Here is a 23,610-nt window from a genome sequence, read left to right as displayed (position 1 = left end):
TTTAAATCGGCGTGCAGCAGGGTTTTAACAGAGAACGCCAAGAGTTCGTCGACGATACGTGCAGCGCGCTATGACTAAGTTAAACTATCGTTGGACATAGGCTGTGAACGCCGACAACAGGCTAAGCATTCGTTGGTATAAGTTATCTTTAACACAGCGAAACGTTCTGTGCCCGTGACTAATACGTTATGCATACGACCAACACGTTATGAATACGACCAAAACTTAAAAAAAAAAAACCTCAAAACTTCAGCGTACGCCAACGTTTTACATACATTTTTATACGTTGCCATTCCTGGCTGAAACGTCAAGGTGTGACAGGGCCCTAAGCAATGTTAACCCCGAGGAGTCATTTCCACAACAGCGCCTTGTCCCTGCTGACCTTTAGTGGAAGGACGTTGGGATTTCGAATGGAGCTCCACAACCGAGGCACTATGACTACGAACCAGTGACTTGCTTGGCAGTATGGATTCACTTGATAAACCTTGAAAAAGGCTCCGCCGAACACCTGGAATTTCAGCATTACAGAACAAAGATATGAAATGTTAATCAATATGCTTCATTACCTTAAAGCTGTAGCCGAACAATGGTATGACACTTTATCATTGAACCATCATAGAAAAATTGTTATGGAGTAGAACTGTCTTTATTTAAGAAAGAAATGGTCCCAATAATCATTAACCCTTTGAACCCTGAACTTGTTGGACTTCCAGCTCCCTGAAAAAAAATCCCTTGAGAAAATTGCATGCCATCGTAAGTCCCCACAGTTCCCACCTAAAAGCAAACTTAAAATTTGGTAAAAAAAAAGAGTTCTGCCAGTGATGACCCAATATCAAATTGAGTTAATTTTTTTTTTTAAACATTTTGATCCATGTGACCTGAAGTCCCCACCAACTGGGGTATGAACTGGGGGTCAAAATACAAAAAAAGTTTCATGCATCCCCCATTGTTGATTGCACACACAAAGTTTCATTTAAAAAAAAGATGTTTTAAAAGGTGCCCATAATTGCATTTTTTGGTATTTGACCTTTTGACCCCCAAATATGATACTGCTCTTACAGCTTCATGCCACGTGGTGATCTACCAAGTTTGGTGAGTTTCTACACCACCGTTTAGGAGGAGATAGCGTGACGGACTCAGTTTCTCATACAATATACTCGTAGCTTGTTCCTTCATCATTCAAGTAATTTTAACACGAATCCTGAAACCGTTTGATCCCTCATCACACCTATGCGAAAAACATGACTTTTGAAGGAAGGAAGTCTCAATCTCACCCTGATGGTCGTCTGCTTTGGCATTCGAAGAGATAGAAGCTTTATCCCGCAAAGCTACATCCTGCAAAAAAGGGTAAAAACGAGAAGGGGGAAATATAAAGACACTTTGACAACATCTGGGGAGTGTTCATGATAAAAACCCAGTGATATACAGTATGTATGCCTGTTGAACAGCCCACTGCCGCCTCTTTTTGCTGAGATAAATTAATAATGATAATAATAATAATAATGATAATAATAATAACAACAAGAATTGCAGACATTCAAAAGCGGATGGAAAGCCCTCCCTCCGATCCACTTAAACACCCTGTAAAATCAAAAGGAAGACATCGGACCAAAGTTTACCTGCTATCTTCTGAAGGGGCTGTGGCAGGTATGTTTGCGCCAAGTCTTGTCCGACTCGATATAAATACACTCAGAAGACCAAAACTCTTAATTTTGTGACCGTTTTTGATGTTTGACCGCCATGAAATTGAAGCCAAGACACTGGACCAACATTTGCCTGTTATTTATACCTCTGACACCGAAGTTGGATGGAGGTGATGTTTTCACCCTGTCTGTCTGTTTGTTTGTTGCTCGTTTGTGAACAAAATATCTCCAAAAGTTGTGGACGGATTCAGACTATATTTGGTGGAGAGCTTGGGTGGAGTGATTCTACTAAAACTATATAAGGCAGGATATTTCAAAAAAACATTATGGATGCATTTGGATAAAAAGTGGTGGATTAGTTGGTTCGGTGACAAGAACAAACCACTTAAATTTTCGTTCAGGTCCGAATCCAGATCCAGCCCATCAGTGGGATGCAAACTGTAAACTAATTAGCTTGGTGGAGGTATGCGCTCTACCGAGTGCCATTGTAGTATTTTAAGTGATTCTTCACCATTGAGAGACGGAGCCAAAAATGATACATAGTATCTATCGATATATGACTAAAACTCTCATCTTGTGCATGTGTTCTTGAAATACAGCCAAAACGGAACACGATAGCGCAAAAATTTTAGGGCCACCTTGCTCACCACTGGCCTGCGGTGTGCAGTATCAAGTTTCGTTAAAATCGGGCAACGAAAAAAATTATTAAAAAATAAATTCCCCATTCAGTCAAAGTACTCTTCGGGAGAATTTGATGAATGCAAACAACCTCAGCGACATAGTTCACTGGATCTATCCTTTTTTTCTTTCTTGAAATGATTTTTTTATCAACCGCTGTCACAACGGGAACCCAACGGGTTCACGGGTCGTCTAGTGACATTTTTTTTTTTTTTTTTGTATACCTTGGTCGAGGCTCGTATGAGAGCTAACACACAACTCACAGCAAGGAGGCATGAGACAAGAGGGGCGGGAGTGGAAGGGACAAAACAGTGGGGAACAGACACATTAGGTGAACTGTGGAAGGGAGAGGGATGGGGATGGGACGGGGAACATGGCGAAGAGAAGATGGACATTTCAGGGACTTTCAGGAAGGAAAGCAGGAGAAATGAAGGAAGTGGGCTTGGGTGGATTATCGGGGGTAGAAAAGATCGAGGATTTGGATGGGGGAGGATAAGAGGTGGTGGTGAACAGCTGTTTTGAAAGCCTGGAGGGAAGAATGGGAAAGAATAGAGTGAGGAAGTTTATTCCAAAGGCGGGAAAAAAGAGGAATGAAAGAGTGAAGACATATAAAAGACATATAAAACACAAACCCATCATTAATTACTAGCAAATCATCAATGAATCTAAAGTAGTTTCCACATTTTCGTGCAGTTGCTAGTTCATGATTGCACATGTTGTGAACCCAATCAGACTCGTACATGTGCAGGAACAAATTTGCAAAGAAAGGGGCCGGATCTGAACTCATGGGTATCCCCCATTGTACGTTGCAGTATCTTGTTGCTAAATGTAAAGAATCTGTTGCTGAAGAGAAACCTAATCGTTTATTTTTTGAAAAACTACATGAATGTTGATTTCCCTTTACAGACAAGTGCGCTCTATTTTTTGATAGACTTTATTACCTCCGGCAAACGCTTTAATCGACTGCTCTGTCCAATGTGGTTACGAGCTTGTCATGTGGAAGGTTTGTGTATAATGTGGGGAAAAAAAACACAAGTTGATAAACATTTAGCCTTACCCTTGTTATTAATGTTGTGGAAACTCAATTAAGCCAATAAAATAAATTCTTAGTTTCTCGTCCCAACTCACTTCCTTTTTAATAGCTGCCTCCTTTTTCTTGATATTTACTATTTTCTCTTCAGAAATATAAAAATAATTTTTAAAAAGTTAGAGTGGTCCTTCATTTGTGTATGCGTCCAGAAATTTGTCAGAAAAGTTTTCGAAGCAATGGTGCACTCGGACGGTGTTTGACGGAACCCAGACTCTGGGGGATATTTTCAACGAACTTGCAAATGGGGAGTTTGACCAGGAATCGCCCATCAACGACAATGACCAGACAGCTCAGGTTAGTAGTGCAAGCCCACAATTTATCGAGTACCGGTTCAGTACGAACAAGCGCACAATACAGCAGACAGTGCGACTGCTGCAGTAGATGTTGACGTATCGGGTATATGACCTACGCCATTTTTAATGGTATACGGGATGTGTGTTGGTGGTAGGGCTAGTGTCTGGTCTGGTCGACTTCACCATGTGGTGGCCATCTTGGAAGGAAAGTATCAAAAATCTGGAAAATATCAAATAGTAAGGCGCCCCTACTTTTTTTTTTTTGAAAAGCCTGGACGAGAAACTAATAATTAATTTTATTTGGCTTTTTGGTTTGGAGTTATCAACGATTCAGAATTTAACAGCAGAATAAAACCTCGCCTTATCATGGTAGTTTTAAAATAATTTGTACATTAGTTTCATCACCCCTGACAATGGTTTCATTACTACCTGACAATGCTTTCAAACTGCACTCTCCACTTGTGATGATGAACCTCAACTTTTTTGAATGAACCTCAGTGACCATAACAATATCTATAACTAACAGTTTTCTAACTTTTGAGTGATGTACGATATTGAAGAGTATGACATAGTCGTAGTGAATGAGACATGGTTTAAGGAGGAGAGTAAATGGAGGACAGGATTAGAAGGCTACAAGGTGTATCGGTGTGATCGGAAGGAGAGAATAGGAGGAGTAGCAATCTGGGTAAAGGACAGCGATGCATCAAGAGAAAGGGGTGACATTAAGGAAGGAATAAATGTTGAGGATTCTGTATGGGTGGAGATTAGAGATTGTAAAAACAGTAAATACTGGTGGGATGCTTTTATAGGGCTCCAGGTGGGAAGGAAGAGAAGGAAGGAGTAGGACATGAAGAATTCAAAAGGGCATGTGGTAAGGGAAGAGTATTGATTTTGGGGGATTTTAACTTGCCAGGGATAGATTGGGTCCAGGAACAGGGAAAGGATAGAGCGGACGAGGATTTCCTAGTTTTATTCAGATTGCTTTTTAACCCAGTTTGAGGATAAGCCCACGAGAGGGGAGTGCAGTGTGAGACCTCCTTTTAAGTAACGATCTCAATATGGTGGAGGAGGTGGAGGTTGGGGAGCATTTCGGAGCAAGTGACCATAACATTGTGTGTGCAAAGATTCTGTTAAGGGTTAGAGTTCAGGATAGTGGGGTAAGGCTACTAGATTTCAGGAAGGCAACCCTTGAGGATATGAGGAGAGAATTGGGTGATGTAGAATGGGAGAAGCTAACAATAGAACAATCAGTATCAGAGAAATGGGAAACCTTCAAGGAGCAAATGTGTAGAGTGCAGAGTAAGTACATTCCAATGAGGTGTAAAACTAGAAGCAGAAAGAGACCAGGGTGGTTGAGCAGTGAGATAAGGAATGCTATTAAAGAGAAGCAGAAGGCATTTATTAAGTATAAAATAACAGAACTGGAGTTAGATTTATATCACAATCCAAGTAAACATAAGAAAGTTAATAAAATAACTCGGCACGCCAAAAGTGAGTATGAGAATGGCATAGCTAAGAATATTAAACATAATAGCAAGGTATTCTTTAAGTATATCAAGGGAAAAGAACAGGTTAGGACCAGTGTGGGCCCTTTGAGGAATATCACCGGGAGAGTTGTTCGTGAGGAAAGTGAGATAGCAGGCTTATTAAACAGGTATTTTGCTTCAACTTTTACAAAAGAACAGTCAGGAGAATTGTAAATAGCTGAGAGCATCAAGGAGGTGAGGAAGGGCTTTTACAGAAGATCCAGGTTCGAGTGGAGGAAGTAAAGGAACAACTAGGTAATCAAAGAGAAGATAAGGAAGATAAGGTCCAGATAGTACGCAACTGAGAGTATTGATGGAGGTGGATGAGCAGGTAAGCGAGATGTTAACGGATATTTTCAATAGCTCACTGGAGTCAGGATAGGTACCAGAGGATTGGAGAGTAGCAAATGTAACACCAATATTTAAGAAAGGATCCAGAGAAGAATTGGGAAACTTTAGACCTGTTTGTTTGACTTCAGTTGTGGGGAAGGTGATGGAGACATTAATTAAGGACCAGAGGAAGAACCATTTAGACAAATACAAACTAATTGAAGGTAGTCAGCATGGGTTTACCAAAGATGGTTCCTGTTTAACAAATCTTTTAGAGTTCTATGAAGCAGTGTCTGTGATCAGGGAGCTAATTGGATTGCAAACTGGCTTTGTGGTAGGAAGCAAAGAGTGGCTGTGAGTGGGAGGATGTAAGTAACGGGGTACCTCTGAGATCTGTACTTTGACCATTACTATTCATTATTTACATCAACGATTTGGATAGTGGGGTGAAGAGCAGGCTTTCCAAATTTGCAGATGACACAAAGCTTGGAGGTAAGGTGGATAGCAGAGGGGGTGGTGATCAGATTCAGGAAAGTATTGATACTTGCAGAGATTGGGCAAAAAATTGGCAGATGGAGTTTAACCTGAGCAAGTGCAAAGTGTTGGGGATGGGAAATAAAAATAACAATGAAAATAGAGATTACAGGATGCAAGGGGTAATTTTGGAGCGTGTCACACAGGAGAAGGATCTGGGGGTGGTAATAGATACGGGAGGTAAGCAGGTAAGCACAATGCCAGTCAGCTATAGGGAAAGCAAAGAGGGTTTTAGGTTGTATTTGGAAGGGGGTCAATTATAAATCAAAAGAGGTGGTGTTAACATTGTACAGGAATTTAGTGAGAGCCACATCCAGAATATTGTGTGCAGCTTTGGTCACCACAACTTAGGAGGGACATCGATGCAATAGAGAGGGTTCCGCGCAGGGCTACTTGATTGATTCCGGGCCTAGCTCGACTTAGCTATGAGGAGCGGCTGAAGGAGACAGGGCTTTATTCACTAGAAAGGAGGCGGTTACGAGGAGATATGATGGAGATGTTTAAGATAATGAAAGGTATTGATAAAATAAGTGCAGATGAATTATTCAACAGAGTTGACAGTGATAGGACCAGGGGCCATAGCTTGAGAGTAAAGAAGAGGAGAGTTAAGAAAGGTAATCCCTGGAAAGGTAATGGCAGCAGAAACAGGAGATAAGTTTAAATTAGAATTAGATAGGTACCTGGAAGTTATGGAGATTGAGGGGTATGGGGATGTTGACAGCACTTTTCAGTAGTTTGAGCATTGATGGGTGATTGGGTGCATGTGTACAGAGTGCTGTTGGTGGGGGTCTTGTCAAGGGGTGTTGTGTGTTTTTTAACCAAGCCCATGCCCCCTCCCCTGAGGAAAAAAAAAAATACAAAAACTTCAAAAAAAACCAAAAACACTTTATTTAAAAAAAAAAAAAATTATATATATTGTTACGGATTCGCGCCCGCCGGCGTGCTGACGGCCACGTAACTCGAATCGCGGCACGTCGCCCACCGGACGGACAATCCAGTCGTGACCCTCTCGGACTAACGCCGGGAACCAGTCACGGGTGGACCTTTCGGTCTCACCGCGATCGAGCCAATCAGCCCCCGCGTGGGATAGGGTTGCTCGCCAAATTCGACCTACCTAAGTACCCACACGGAGGGTAGACCGGGCGATCGCACCTCGCCGCAGGTCGACTTCGGACACGGGCCACTGAAGCGACCCGTTCCGTACTATCGGGATAACCGAGCGGTGTTATCGTCGGCCTCGACGGTTCGATTAATTATCGGGCGTATTCAGCCCACTACCAACCCTTTACGTGAAGCAAGATGAGGATTCAATGAAAGAAAGGACGAAGCGAAGCGGGAAACAGTTCAACACAAAGCACATTTATTCGCGATGAACGGAAAGCACACATATTCAATTCCACCAAAAGCACATAGAAAAGGAAAGAAACACAATGCAATTTTACACAAAAAGCAAATGCGACAATGCAGATCTAATACCGATTACGCGAGCACACGGCAACACTTATACAATTTTACTTCACAGACGGCGCCGACAACACATATCCAAAACCAAGAAAAAGAAAAGAGAACCCTCAAGGATGAGGCGGGCCTGAGGCCGAGACCGGGTCGGGCCTACCCGTCTGGTGATGAGACGCGGAGCGGCGATGGTGCCTCAACTCCGCGGGCCTCGTGGACAGTGTCTGGTAGGGGGTGGGAAAGGGGCCCCCTTGGTCGCACTATCTCAGCGCGGGGGGAAACAGGAGGGGGTTGCTGATGCTCGGGGGAAAGGAGGATTTCTACTCTGCCTCGAGTCCCGCGACGAGCGTCTCCACCTCGACCAGGTCGCGCCGTCGGCCTCCCTGGTGTGCAGCTCCCGGCACGACGCGAGCACCCCCTCGTCTGCCCTCGCCGCCTCTCCACAGCTCCGTCCCCTTCGCTCCGTCTCCAACGCACACGACGACCAACTCCTTCTTGCTTCTTCTTCCCAACTCCACCGACTGCGAAGTCTTCACTCCCAATTAACTTGACTGACGAACGCGGTCGCTTATATAAGCCCCGTGGCTTCGCTCTCTCATCTTTGACCCCCTGCCTTCGACCTTTCACCTCCCTCCCCATTGGCCCGAGAAAAAGTGGGCGTGAATGCATTTTGATCCATAAATTTGCATATAGCGACCGCCCTCCAACGCCCTGGAGGCGGGGCCAAATCGCCCCTCGCTCACCGATTGGACGGAACAAAAGTGGGCGTGTGTCGTTTTTGATCCGTTTTTGGAGCTGAAAATCCGTGGTTTTGTACACGCTGTTCGGCGCGCGCCCTGCACGAGTCCAACACCGGTACCCACAAGCGGCGCAAGAACGGTGGCGATGCGACGGTTGCGAGGTGTGACGTGAAGCGGCGCCGCGGTGGGTGGTTGATGTTGTGGTGGGTGGTGGTAACAATGGCGGTTGGTCCAAAATAAAGATAGTAAAAGAAAAACGGCTATCCTGAAGAGTCGCAGCACGCATAAATGACATGTATTCCCACTAGACAACGGGTTTGGGCCTAACTACACATATACTTACCGAGATATCTCACCTAAGGGACCTGAATGGTGGTTTGCGAATTTGGTAACCACAACACTACCCCCTCCCCTTTTTACAGACTCGTCCCGAGTCGTCAAATTTTCGTGTGCCATCATGTGTAGTTTTCCCCTAGTACATTTTACCTACGGATCCCTGAGTGCGACATTCATGGTATTCGTGTCCCCAAAATAAATAACCTGAGGGCTGCGTAACTACCTAAACAAACTCACTCACACGGACGACTTAAATAAAATTGCCGGCGCTAAGACAGACATGCCGGGGGCGCACTCGTATGTACAGTACATATTAACCATAACTTACAAATTTTACACTAAACCATGGCCCAGGATCAATGAGCTCTGCAAAAAGAAAGCAGTTAACAGGGAGCCAGGCTGCTCGCATGCAGTCTCTGGCTCAAAACAATGCAGGTGACAGGGAATGTGGCTGGCTGCTCACACGCAGTCCAAGGCCTTCCCTTTTGAACTGAACGCAGTGAACCACAACGGTGCATGGGCTGCACAAACCTAGTCTCTGTGCCAGCTCAAGTGGCACACGCAATGAACACACGAATAGATGGATGGACACAAACACGGTGCACGGACCGCCACTGCAGGCCCGTGTTGTAGCTGCCAACGGGGCAGTTCTCGCAGCTTGCAAACTGTTGCCTTGCGGATCCTGGCGCACATGGAAATGAACAGGGGGGGCAAAGCAAAATTGAACGGGGCTGGTGAACGTGGGCAGTGGGCATGGCATGGCAAAGGCAGCAGGCAAACACAGCCCGCAGAAGAAGGCCGCTGCAGGCAAACACAGCCGGCAGACGAACTGGCCAGCACAGGCCTCGAAGAAAAACAGCCAGCAGATGAACTGGCCGGCACAGGCCTTGCAGCACACAGCTGCCGATGAAGTTGGCCGGCCTCCGCCTTGAAGCAAAACACGGCCAGCCGATGAAGTTGGCCAGCCTTTGCCGTTCAATGGAGGTTGGTGGAGGGAGTGCGGTGGTGCTGGCCACTTGGAAGGCGGGCTCGGACCTACCTACCTGTCTCCCTCCCAACCTATCGCCTTTGCCTGTCACTGTACATACCCACTCCCTTAATTTGTCAAACCCCAATTTAGCCCCAACTTATTTTTTTGTTGTTTTTATTTTTACTTCCCCACTATAAATCGTCCCCTAACCCCCTTTATCGTCTTTGTTCGGCTAACCTATCCTGTCACCTAGCCTACTCCCAACCCCTACGTTCCCTTCCCGGAGGGGAATAAGGGAGAGCTAGCGTCCTGTGTCGAGGCCCAACTCAAGCCTCAGGATGGCCTCCCCAGAGTTCAGTGATCTATAACCAAAGTGGATCCAGCGGCCCACAACGACAGCGAGGGGATGGATGGTGCGGAGGGGTACACTTCCTAATCTACCCTATCCATTTAACTGTTAAACTACTCCGGGGCTTTCAACAAGCGCCTCTCGCTTAAACTATTGGTTCTAACAACCCAGATTCCCGTCGCCTGTGTTGGTGTCCTTACAATTTCGGGCCTCGCCCCCCAATTTTCTTTCCGTGCCCTCACACGGTCTCCTGGCTGGGACACGTGGCTCCCTTTGGCAGGCACGACCCTCTGCCGAATCTCCCGCTATGGCACCCCCGGGCACTACACTGCCTCCGAGCCTACCAGCTCCCTAACACCGGGGAGTGCCCCCCCATGGCACCTCCCCTGAAACGCACACGTGGCAGGCCGGCCTCCCGGGCCCCTTTCCGAGGGTCACCCGTGCCCACAACACTGCCCACGCGGCTAATGGCGCCCCAGGCCCCCGCACCAAGCAGGCGCACCCGTGCCCACTACGCTATCCCGGCCCCCCATGGGCCCTTGGCCTACCACGGCCGACTAGCCTGGTGCCCGGGGTACCCACTCAGCGATACTCACCTTTCGCAGCCACGCTCCCAAGCCCGTCAACAGGGCTCCTGCACCCCTCCAAATGGGTCTCGAGCCTACTTTCCCACCAACAACAAAACGACCTCCATTTTTCAATTTGACTAACCCAGCTAACTCACTCTACACTGACCCCGGGGTCCCTTGGGCGGGAGTCACTCCTCCCCCCCAATCACTCATCGCACCATGCATTCCCCATTCGCTCCATACACACAGACCCGCTGGCCTCACTCACTCACCAAGCACATGCTTCCACTTCACTCACCAACTCTTCAACACACTCACCACTGAACTCTGCCATACTCCTAACTACCTCCCCTAACTAACTCGTGCTCCCACGTCGTCCCTTACACTAAAGCACGTTCCTTTTAACACTACGTCGCTAAACTACACCCCCACTACACATCCAAAGTCTGTCTCTGTCTCCAAATAAATCATTTTATTTCCCAACCTAAAGCTCACTAAATCCCTCTACCTAATCCATTCCACGGACTCCATGAGGACTTACCCCTGCCCCATGAAGTCGGTCTGGCTAAGCTAACCCTTCCCCCTAACTAGTTTCCATCCTGTGCCCCGGATAAGGGGGTCTTCCACCCTTTGCCCAGGAATCCTGTGCACCCGAAAGTGAGGCTTGCTTTTTTTTTTTTTTTTTTTCATACATGCGCAGCGCCAGCGCGGCAACTCGGAGCTCGCGCACTTTGCACCTGCCCGTGACGTCCGTCATGCAGCTGCACGTGTTCCTCGTCCCTCCTTGGACGGTGCCATCCAGCAGGGATACCCCTCTTGCCGGATTCCAACCCCACGTGCAGCCATGGCGTCACCGTGCGCATAAAAAAAACACAAGCCCCACGTCTCGAGGGGTTCCCCACGCGAACACATGTGCTTTGCCCGTTGGAGCTTAACACACACGATCGCGTGGAGAACCCGTCCGGTCCAAATCCGTTTACCTGCCTAAACTTTGTCCGTCCGCGGGATCGGCAAATCCACCGCGTGCGTTTCCGGACCGGGACTTCACTCTCGCAAGCGAGCACGTGGCGGTCTCGTGCGTTGCACAGCACGAACCGCGTGCTCACTGCTGGGTGAACCCGGCACGGTCCCCGAAACAGCTACAGCCGCTACTCGGCTTTCTTTCTTCTCATGTCGCTGTCGTCGCCATTCGACCCACGCACACCTGCGTGTTACGACGCTCACACACCATTCCATTGCACTCACCCCGGGAGAAGCGGCTGCATGTTCACACATGCCCACCGACATCTCCCTTACATACCGCTCTCTCATCATCATCACTTACATACCGCTTACATCTAAAAGTGGCAAATCGATAAAAAGAAGTATATTTTCATTCAGTATAAGTTTATTTCATGTTGGGTGAGTTTTATGGAGAATATGTTCATTTTTCTTATTTAATTCAAACACCAACAGCAACAACCACATTTTCCAGTGGAGTGAGGTGTTTTGAAGTACTAGAAAAATAAATAAATAAATAAATGTAACAACAGAGGGATGAAATCTTACAAAAAATACAACCAAACAATGGAGGAATAACACCACATTACGATGCCACAATACGACACAACAATCCTCTTATGGTCTAGCATCACAATATCTTTTGACATTTTACTTTTGTTGTGGGATTGCGATGGAACGACGTCAAAAGATATCGTGTAACAAAGTAACTGCTTCGTGTTGGAATCGACATCATGGCTTCACTGTGTTTCAGATCTTGACGATTTGTGGGAAACTGTAATATTTATTGTTTTGGAAAATATTAAAGAAGTCCAATTTTTTAAATTATTCTTGCAATAATTAAGGTCATAACAATTGCACGTAACTAAGATTTTGTTTTTTCAGGCAATGTGGTATTGACGCATCAAATATGTAGCATCACTTTTGCAAGAGGTAAGGCCTTCAAATTTTTTAGCAGGGGAAACATGACGAGTGACCTGATAGATGTTTTTATCCATAAGTTGTATAATAAAATTTACAAATACATTTATCCATAAGAGTGAACACATCAGGTCAATGAAACAATGATTGTATTCTTTTTATTAACCCCAAAATAATGACAATTCCATTTCAGTCGGATTAGGTTCATGATCATTTTTATATTCAGGTACGAAGTACTTTCACAGTTTAGTTGATCAAACTTACCACGAGGCAAGGTACCTAACCATACCTTACCGCGTCTCATTGCCATGATCACCCGGAGCCATGGCTGAACAAATTGCGAATTTGGACCCCTATGCGGCAAAGGCACCACGGGGAGAACTTGACTGGAACCAATGCCTTTACCATGTTAGGTCCATGTTCGGGAACTCGAGTCCGTTCACGTCACAAAGTTGGAACAAATTCAGACAGTTGGCAGAAGCCCATTAATACGACATCTTCGAGCAGTTCAAGGGACATTGGAAAGACTGCCCAACTGATGGATCCCATTGATCTTGCGATCAGGCCAATACAACCGAGACTCCGAGGGACTTCTCTCCGGAAGAGAAATCACACACAATGACAGAACATCAACTCGTGACTCTTCAACCATGTCAACTACAGATGATAAAGAGATATTCAATCCTCCGACGATGTCTCGAGTGAAACCAGATTCCTGTATCTTTTGTCAACAGTCATGCCGACAAGAAACATTTTCCCAATGCTTAACCGTGCAAGCAAGTGAAAAGCTACTTGAAGCAGCAGAATGCAAAAACGACCAGATAATACTTTTACAAATCAGAGTAAAAGACCTGATAGCCATTGAAATCAAATACCACAAAACATGTTATGGTACCGATACGCATGGACACCAGGTGAGTCAGTAGTTCATGAAGAAGACATCCAATCCTACGAGGCATTATTTGAACAACTTGCTTACAATGTGTCTGATGAGATGGTCATCGATGGTCTGGACATAATCAAAATGACCGACCTAAGCAACATGGAAAATCGATCTTCTGGCTGAGAATGGAATTGAGGCCTCAAAGTAAAAAAAAAACAAATTTGTGAAGTACTTTGGTGACAAACTTATTTCTGGAAGCCTCAAAGAACAGAAACAAAGATGATATTGTTACGGATCTGGAAACCATTTGCATTCAACATACAGGTCCCAAAAGTCAGTTATCCCGTTAAGTCCATGTGTAGTCAGATCCCTTTCTTTTTGTCTAGTGGGAGAATCAAAAACGTGCATTGCAACTTCTTTTAGGTAGGTTATTAAATCTTTACATCCAACGAAACAACCAACAAGCCATCTGCATGACCCCTCGGCCCGTCACTTTTCTTGCCGCTTCCTCCAGCATCCCAATTCAATCTGGCGGTGGGTCGTTTTTAGCGAGTCTGCAGTAGAGTGAACGGGTTTTTCCAGCCTGGCCGAAATCCCACCCAGAAAAGGCGGACCCATGGAAGCCCCATCCAATCGGGGCGAACAGTGGCGTCGGCTTCACCAAGGCCCCTCCCCTATCGAGGGAGATCTATAAAAAGGACGGGTGGGGTTGCGAGGATGTCGTGTTTTTTGGGGTTGCGCTGGAGTTCTTGAGTGGTAACGAACAGTGGTTATGAGGGGCTGTTACGAGTTCTTAGTTGGTTTTTGCTGTCACGAGGGTTGAGCAGAGGGTCATTGAGGCGGTGAACGCGTCTCTGCTGGGCCTCCACAAGGAAGGGCAGAGCGACCTCGACCTCCCTCCGTGGACCCCGACTATTCACCACCCGAGCTCCGCCACAAACCACAAGTCCCCCACGTGCGACTGGGACCAGGCCGACGACCATTGGCAGGTGCCACAGCACAGAGTACCCCCGGTAGTCGAAATCGCGTAGTTAATTCGGTAAATTGGTTATAGACAAATAGACCCTACGCTACGTGGTTGAAATATTGGCGACCACGGTCGGTTAAACGACCCGCCGGCTCGCGGAGTTATCTGAGCGACAGCCTACAATTCCGGGGAGTTTGGTGGGAGACGACGCAAACCTCCCCTACCTCGTGGTCATTCTCGCCACCGACCCCCGGCCCACAACAATATACTCAAATGCTGTTCAGGCTGTTAAAGCTGCTGAAGAACACCAGACATCAGTTCCATCTGTAGCAGAGTACGAAATCGACAAAGTTTACCGAGTTTTCAAGTGAACCCAAATAATTAGAACTGAGCTGATGACAGTTAGAAATACAATGCCATGGCCACCGATGCCAGAAGATCTTGAAGAGAGTAACAAGGAAGTCCCTGATCTGGTGTACAAAGTTCTGGCTTGGGTTCTCTGTGTTGATCCTGATAGTGAACTTGACTTGAACCAAAGACCCAAACTGCAAGGGAGCAACCAGACATGTGATGTCCATTGCGCAAGATCTGATACATTGTATTTCTGGTGGTCGGGTTAAGAGACCGGAACACGTAGTGTTGCCATCGACAGCGAGACATCAAACTCGGAGCTCTCAGTTAGTAGAAATTCTTAACCGTTTTGGTCATGGGCCATCCAATAGTCAAATGTAAGAAGTCGACACATCCACGGCAGAGAGACATATATACGAGATTGAAGACGATGCAGTCTATACTACACCAAACATTCAAGCAAATATGCTAGTCCTCATGTGTTGGGACAACAATGACATAAATGAAGAGACATTGAGTGGCCATGGTACAAACCACTGTATGAATGGTATAATCATACAGAGAGACGATATAAAAACTGCACCGGCCCATGCAACAAAGGTGAAGCGAAGAAGGGTGTTTGCTCCTCAGCCAAGTAACAGCAAGGACTGATGTGTGGGTGTGAGGTGCTCATGTCGCAAAAATGCAATGCCATGTACAAATGCGAGCAACTGCAAGGACTGTACCAATCTGAAGGACAACAATTCCGTCCAATTAGATTCCAGTGACGATGAATATTAAATGATGAAACATGTACACATGGCCAAGCACTAATCTAACATATGAGAATTCACTTGTATAATTGACAGGAGTTAATGATAATTCAGAATTAGTAATATCTTGTGAATGGACGAGTTCACAAATCTATAACTTGGTGAAGATTTGAATCTATTTAAGTGTTCTTACAGGCTTTATTATGATAAGTTACATGACCAGTTTTAGTTTCAGTGCATTTCATTATGCCTGGTGTTGGCTTGATGTTTAGGGTGGTGGGCTTGGGATCCGAGGATCCTGAGCTCAAATCCTACTCAGCTGTTGAATTACTACCAGGTGGGGTTGACTCTGCCTGTCATCCTTCCGAGGTCAGCAAAATGAGTGCCAGCTTGCTGGTATCCTGTGTCGGAGTGGCAACCCGTCGAGGATTGTGTCCAATAACCAAGGAGACTGCTTAGGCAGCACTAACGCTCTGCACAGAGTATGGTCTTGATGGATGGATTGATAATGATCAAGCAAGAAAATACAGTCCATATATTCCTCATAAATCACTGATAAAACACACTCAATGTGAAATAAACTTTACGCTGAATGAAGAATACCCAATTTTTTGGGGGATTTGGGAATTATACCACTCCGTTGCCACTTTTAAGTGCCGTGCTTGGCCACCAGGGGCCATGGTTGCACATCTTCATATCTGTAAATTGTGTCAAAGTACGTAAATAATCCAACAAAATTTGAAACTTTTATACCATTGTGGACCCTTTTTCTCAACAATCTGTTGGTCGAAAGCCAAAAATCACTTTTTCAAAAAGTTTGGACCCCCACATACACAAAAATCTGTTGTCATTCTCAAAAACTGGACAGGAAGTTTGACAAGTGAATTTATTATTCTAAATGGTCCTAGAACTCATTGACACCATCAAACTGAAGTTGCAGGGTGGGTGGGGGTGGGGTGCAGCAAGCTTGAAAACTGGGGATTTTTCTGGATTTGGCCCGTAGACTGTAAAGCAATCAAAATAAAACAAGACTAACGTACAACAAAACAAGCAACCCTTACCTTTGACCTCTTACTAACCGGCACCTCAATCTGTCGAGGGTTCTGTGTTGAGTCACACAAACTCCTGTGCCGTACTATTGTAGTACTCCTGCAATGGCAGAGGGAGATCCCACCCAAACAAAACAGCAAATTACCACACACAAGGAAGGCATAAGTGGTGAAAAGAAAATGCAGAGCATCATGATAAACAGAACTGAATAATATATGATTTTGGAGGCTCTTACCTGCGGCCGTGGGTGCTCATAAAAAGAGCATCAGAAGAGCTGACTGATCCAGGCATAGAGGACGAGAGCCCACAGCTAGAGGTAACACTTTCACTGTCAGGACTCAATAAGTCTGTGACCGCATCGTCGTCACCTTCATCGGCACATAATGAATGGTCACTGAGAAAACCAGGTGGCAGGGCACGAGCCAAGGTCTTGGGTAGAGGATGACCCAAGGCAGTGTGTACAGAGGCCAGGACCCGAGGCAGGCTACACTCGTACCTACAAATGAGATGCACAAGACCCGAAAGCCGATTAGATTTTGGTGAAGATCCGGATGCAGATCTGGCCGACCAGTGATATACAAAAGTAAACTGTTCAGCCTGGCGAAGGTATGCGCTCTCCCGAGTGCCATTCTAGTTCCACGTGCCGTCCTAAGTTATAGTGATTTTGGAACAAATGCACCCACAGCACTCGTTAAAAACCCAGAATGTTCACATGCTCAAGTTCTGTCTGAGCAATATCAACTTCCAGTTTCACCTGGCAGAGCTGAGCAATTCAAACAAAAACAAGGTGTAGTTCCATGCAACTAAACAAAAACATCAAAGGTCCTGTTCATGACTCATTGTTGAAGTTTACATCATAAAAACAGACATGGAACACAGCATAAGTTGCTGCAGTTGGCAAAATCATCAATTCTCACAGCCTGCCTTGGAGGTAAACTGTCCCAAAGGACATCAGCACACTTCTGGAACATTAATGCTTGGAACACACATCTGGCAGTAAATTATATAAGCTTAGCTGTGCCCTTTATGTGGAAAAAAACTACAGAGCTAATATCTGCAGTACACAGAGAACAAGGATACCAACGACATACATGGATTGCTTTTCGAGCAAAAACCGAAACAGCAAGTTCATCATGAAATTCTAAAAAAAAACTTTTAACAAACGTAAAACTAGAGAGTTCAGAGCACACACAATGTTACTTAAATTTTAATAAAATAATGATTTTACAATAGTTAAAAAAAAAATTAATCCGAACCTTTAGTGCTATCGAAGTAGTCCAGAAGCAGTCCCGAACACGACCCTTATACACCACCTCATTGATCCTTTATACGATTTGAAATATGGCAAAACTGGAGGTTTTTGGAAGTATTATAACAGATGATTTGTGGTATACAGTCTTCAAATAAATAATTCAATTTAAATGAAATAAAGACTGTAAAGGTCGTATAAATAAATTAATTCCGGTTTTTAATTCCAATGGACAGACGGACATTAACGGATTGCTTACCCCGCTTTTAGCTTTGTGTGCATGTGATAAAAATGCATCGTTCATTACAGCATTGGCTACATCCTCAATTCCATTCTATTCATTCGTGTGAGGGTCGTTGATTAAAAAAATTTTTTTAAATATGTGCCTTCATTGCATAATGTTGCCAAATACTGTTTCAGTAATCTACAGAAATAGAAGCTTGTAAAGTTTATTCGAAAACGCACAATGGCATGAGATCTTCCTGCAAGAAGTTTGAAAGAGTCTCTCCCACCATAAAGATCAGCCTCAAAAGGGCCACCATCTGTTGATAGAAGTGGACAAACGATGCACATTGAGAGAATATCAAAAGACAATGGCACAAAATTAAAGGAAGACATTCAATAGAATACAGTGCCTTCACAAAGTGTTCACACCCCTCGACTTTTTTCACATTTTCTTGTGTTACAGCCTGAATTTAAAATGGATTTGATTATAAATTTTTTGTCATCGATCTGCACAAAATACCCCAACATACCAAAGTGAAAACATGTTTTGAGAATTTTTTACAAACTAACTAAAAATGAGAAGCTGAAATGTCGTGCGTCAATAAGTCTTCAAACCCTTTGCTCCGACACTCCAAATTGAGTACAGGTACATCCAATTTCCTTTGATCATCCTTGAGATGTCTCCACAACTTGTTTGGAATCCACCAGTGACCAATGCAACTGATTGGATGTGATTTAGAAAGGAACATATCTTTCTATACAAGATCCCACAGTTGACAATGCGTGTCAGAGCAGAAACTCCACCATGAAGTCCAAGGAACTGTCCATAGAACTCTGAGATAGAATTGTGAGGAGGCATAGATCTGGGGAAGGGTATAAAACAATTTCTATAGCGTTGAGAGTTCCCAAGAGTACAGTGAGCTCCATCGTTCGGAAATGGAAAGGATATGGAACAACCCAGACTCTTCCGAGAGCTGGCTGTCCCACCAAACTGAGCAACCGGGCAAGGAGGACACCAAGAACCCAATGACCACTCTGACAGAACTAGAGTTCTTTGGCTGAGATGGGAGAACCTGCTGGAAGGAAAAAGTCTCAGCAGCACTTCACAAATCTAGGCTTTATGGGAGAGTGGCCAGACGGAAGCTACTCCTGAGAAAAAGGTACATGAGAGCATGCCAGGTGTTTGCAAAATGGCACGGAAAAGACTCTGAGAGCATGAGGCAAAAGACTGTGGTCTGATGAAATGAAAATTGAACTCTTTGACCTGAATGCAAAGTGCTACGTTGGGTCGAAACCAAGCACATCTCATCACCCATCTAACACCATCCCTACCCTGAAGCATGGTGGTGGCAGCATCATGCTATGGGGATGATTTTCAATGGCAGGAACTGGGAGACTTTTAAGGACAGAGGGAACAATGATTGGAGCCAAATACAGGCAAATCCTTGAGGAAAACCTGCTTCAGAGTGCAAAAGACCTTAGACTGCGGTGAAGATTTCATTCCAACAGGACAATGACCCCAATCATACAGCAAAAGCAACACCGGAATGGCTTCAGAACAAGCACATGGAAGTCCTTGAGTGGCCCAGCCAAAGCCCAGACTTGAATCCCATTGAGAAACTGCAGAAAGACTCGAAGATTGCTGCTCACCGACGCTTCCCATCCAACTTGACAGAGCTTGAGCATATCTGCAAGGAAGAATGGGAGAAAATCCCCAAATTCATTTTTAATTAATTTGTAAAAATTTCTAACAAGGTGTTTTCACTGTCATTATGATGGGGGTATTTTGTGTTAAATCGGTGACAAAAAAAAAAAAACTAAAATTTAATCCATTTTTAATCCAGGCTGTAACACAACAAAATGTGACAAAAGTCGAGGGGTGTGAATACTCTCTAAAAGGCAATGTGTATGTTCAGAAAAGGTGTGATCGTTTGAATGACATTGTGACCTCAACAACTAGGCGTTCTTCCTCAAAAGGCAGATCAGGAAGCTGAGCCAACATCTCAAGGCGCAGAAACACCTGCAGCTTGCACCTGGAACACAAAAGCAATGGTTGAGCAAGGAATAATTCTATATGGATATGAGGCAACAAAAGTTGTTAAACCGCAAACTCCACATCAAATGAAAGTAAAAATAAAATAAGTATTACGGCAAAGATCAGAAATGTAAAGCAATTATGACAATGGACAAGAAGAAACACATTACGGACACGTACTCTCTGATCTCGGTACTGGAGCTGTCACCGGCCCCAAAGGCTTGCTGAATGTCCAATTTGGTCTTGAGTAGATGTTTCAAAAACAAATCCTTCATCAAAACCTGGGTCTAGAGGAATGGCAATCAAAGGCTAAGACATCTAAATACCAGGAAGCTGGCATAGTAAGAAGTGAAGAGGACTATGATAAGCAGTTCATGGAAAAGGGTGGAACAACCAGTTACTACAAAGGATCCAAAGAGGAATAGACCACAATCATGTGTTAAGAATAGTTGGATGGTGAACAATATGAAGGGTGAGGAACCAAACAAAGGTTTTGAGCGATGGTGAAAATGATAAGCTTACCTGAAGCCCATCGCTTGCATTGTGACTGAAAAACTTTCTCGCAGCCATGACAGCATCAAGAGCAACATTGTGCAGGGAAAGATTTGTGTCCTTCACATGGCAAGCAAAGGTCTCCTGAAGAGATGTCACCAATGACTGCTCATCAGAAAAAACTGCACAAACGAGGCACTCATTAGCATTAGCATTTTCTGGCTGGAATTATAAAACTGATACACAAGTCATATGGAATAGCACTTGGACATCTTATTACATTCTGTAATGAAAGCCAAGTCAATGGCACGCCATCACAAATCCCATGCTTCACACCGAAAGCAAAGTTTAAAGATGGCAAAAAGTTTCACCAGGAATGACCCAAAATCAAATTTTGAGTTAATTTTTTTTTCCCTATTTTGACCCCTGTGATCTTAAGTCATCAACCCCTGAGACTTAAACCGGCGATTAAATCCCTCCAAAAAAATCATTACATATTTCATGCATCCCCCAATGTTGATTGCATATACAAAGTTTAATTGAAAATGTTAAAAAAAATGTGCCAGTAATTGCATTTTTGGTACTTGACTTTTTTTGATTTCACCCCAGGGGGCGGTCTAGAAATGATACTCCTCTCGCACCTTCTTGCCATGTGATCATAACTTCCAAGTTTGGTGAATTTCTGCACAATCGTCGAGGAGGTGGTAGCGCGACAGACGGAGCCAATTACAATATCCCTGTTTTTTGAAATAAAACGTTGGGATAATTACAGCTTCTCCTCCACATTATCTGGGTAGTTTTTATTTATTTTTTTTTTCTTTCTTTACAGGAGCAAGGCTCATGGAAGAGCAAGGTCGGTCTGACAGTGGGACAAACAACAAGGGAATAAATGAATAAGATAAGAGGAAAGCAAGGATGGAAGGAGACACTGACACTACCAAATAAGATGGTTGGGTCAGGAAAGGTTAATCAGGGAAGAAATATCATGGGACAGAATTGGGGAGGACAAGAAATGGCAGTGCACTCACTGCCTGCTTGGAACCTTGGAAGGAAAAGTGAGACAGAACAGCTTCTAGATCTCGAAGATAGTTCCAGAGATGGGAGAAGTGAGGCATGAAAGAGTGGAGATATGCAGTTAGCCTGAATTTTGGAACTTTAACCACAAGGAGGCTACTGGAAGAATGCACACAGCTTGGAGTTTTGGAAGGTTCAGGCAACATTGGAGAAGAGGCAGTAAAAAACAGACCAGGGACCTACTTGTGACGTGAAAGCAACAGATCTTGTGCTTCAGCCTCATCAGAGGAGATTTCAATAATTTTGAGCGCTTCAGATTCCATAGACTCCAGGAGAGATGGGTGTGATTATGGTGTGCCAGCCCATAGCAGAGAGCAGTACTCCATTGAGATTCAGACAAAGGCTTTGTAGACAATTAGTAGTTCTGATTTTCCAAAAAAAGATTTGGATCGACAAGGAACAAATCTACAGCTAACTTTGCTCAATGGTCGGGCTCAGGAAAGAGAAGCGATAGGGTGAGACTGAGATTCTTCAGGATTGAGAGACATGTTCCTTCAGGATTGAGACAGAGGGATGGAGATAACTCAACAATGTTGAGTTATCTGCAAAAAGGAAGAGAGAGTTTTTGAAAGCATCAGAGCAATAAAGGAGAGGTAAGCATCAGGGAGGTAATCCCCAAAAACTAGCACAAGATTTGAACTTGAACTCCTAGAATCGAGGGTGTCAGACAAATCTGCTTGCAAAAAAACAAAACTTCAGAAAAAGAGTTCTTCACAGCCTTACCAAGCTCATGTTTAATTGCAGGCTTCCTCCCCACAATCAGCGGCTTGCTGCGAGTAAAAGAGGCTCTTCCTCGAGTGGCAATCGAATCGGCGATGTCAGATTCTCCAGTGGATGACTGCCGATCAACCCTGGAATGCTGAGACTTGGCACTCATTCGTGCAACGTTGACCATACGCAGTGCACGGTTCTGGCCCTGGAGCTTTCTCTGAACAGGAGATCGTACAGCCTTCCCTGCAAACAAAAGAGATACTGTTTCGAATCTAACAATTGAGGAAATGAAATAAATATTAATGTTATTTGCTGTGCTGATGTTCAGCCCACACCTTTCCCAAGTGTGCTTTGGGTGCAAGAAATGCTCTGTTTCACTGTATACAAATCACAAAGCATGCTGGAGATGTCTGCTCCATCATCTTGAAGTTCAAATTCATCACAAATCTCACTGACAATGCACATGGAAACAGCACATGGAGGTATGAAGAAATAATAAATCAATAAAAATTCACCTCTTCAAATAACCATTAACAACACTTTGGAATGTTGGACTGAAAACAAAACATGGAGCTCAAAAGTAATACAGTGCAACTTAATACCTTTAAAGTCCAGGTCAATACCTTCAATCATTTATTTACGAAACAAAAATCAAGACAAACAAGAACGGCACTGAGTAGAGTGCATACCTCCGCCAGGCTGAACAGTTTAAATTTTGTATCCCACCGATAGGCTGGATCTGGATCTGAACCTGGACCTCAACGAAAATCTAATCGCCTTGTTTTTGTCACTTAACCAACTTATCCACTAAGTGTTGTCCGAATCCCTCCATAAATTTTTGAGTTACTCTACTCACAGACAGACAAACAGACAAACAGGGGTAAAAACAATTTCCGTCCATCTTCGATGGTGGAAGTAATAATTAAAATCTCTCCATACCCTCCCTCTCTCCCATACCTCCTCATCCTCACCTTAAGCTAATCTCATCAAGGAATGAGAAAATGTAATTCTTCTCATTATTTCCCACTCCCCATTGTTGTCAGATAAGACAAATTATTCAACATCCCTTCAAAATGGTGCGCTGCATTGCATGATACACCACCATTTTCCATACCATAACCCAACAAAAGGTTAGCTCGAATCCAGAAGAAGAAAGGCCAAATCCTGGCATGGAGCTGCTCAACCCTCCAGTTGCACACTAAACCCATGTCCCACTACACCAATCGTAAAGCACCCTGCAACTCACATCCTAATTCAATCACTATTAGTACCCCCTCCCCCAATTATTGGTATATTACATAATCGATTGCTACAGTGATAATGGCAAACTGAACATCATTCCTTCAGCTTTGGTACCTGCAATCCTTAATAAAGGCCTTTGTTCCAGC

At 44.5% G+C, this 23,610-nt stretch overlaps 1 protein-coding gene across 2 annotated transcripts in view; it reads right to left on the bottom strand.

Moving 5' to 3' along the window:
• The window catches only part of TICRR (TOPBP1 interacting checkpoint and replication regulator), a 77,106-nt gene that overhangs the window by 19,463 nt on the left and 34,033 nt on the right, over positions 1-23,610 (bottom strand). For both annotated transcript variants that reach the window (XM_085890820.1, XM_085890821.1), the window contains 11 exons: positions 23,579-23,610; positions 22,558-22,673; positions 22,235-22,465; positions 20,468-20,619; positions 20,126-20,232; positions 19,859-19,943; positions 18,151-18,227; positions 16,672-16,932; positions 16,448-16,535; positions 1,275-1,335; positions 383-508 (listed from right to left, as the gene is read on the bottom strand). The exon at positions 23,579-23,610 is cut by the window's right edge and continues 95 nt beyond it. In XM_085890820.1, coding sequence (XP_085746946.1) covers positions 383-508; positions 1,275-1,335; positions 16,448-16,535; positions 16,672-16,932; positions 18,151-18,227; positions 19,859-19,943; positions 20,126-20,232; positions 20,468-20,619; positions 22,235-22,465; positions 22,558-22,673; positions 23,579-23,610 — 1,336 coding nt within the window. The remainder of the gene's footprint in view (positions 1-382; positions 509-1,274; positions 1,336-16,447; positions 16,536-16,671; positions 16,933-18,150; positions 18,228-19,858; positions 19,944-20,125; positions 20,233-20,467; positions 20,620-22,234; positions 22,466-22,557; positions 22,674-23,578) is intronic.

This window comes from Eptatretus burgeri, chromosome 8 (assembly GCF_056783735.1).
Source record: "Eptatretus burgeri isolate ZD-2024b chromosome 8, Ebu_testis_v1, whole genome shotgun sequence".
Lineage (NCBI taxonomy): Eukaryota > Metazoa > Chordata > Myxini > Myxiniformes > Myxinidae > Eptatretus > Eptatretus burgeri.
The sequence above is the reverse complement of the archived record's forward strand: the minus strand, read 5'-3'. Positions and strand labels throughout refer to the sequence as shown.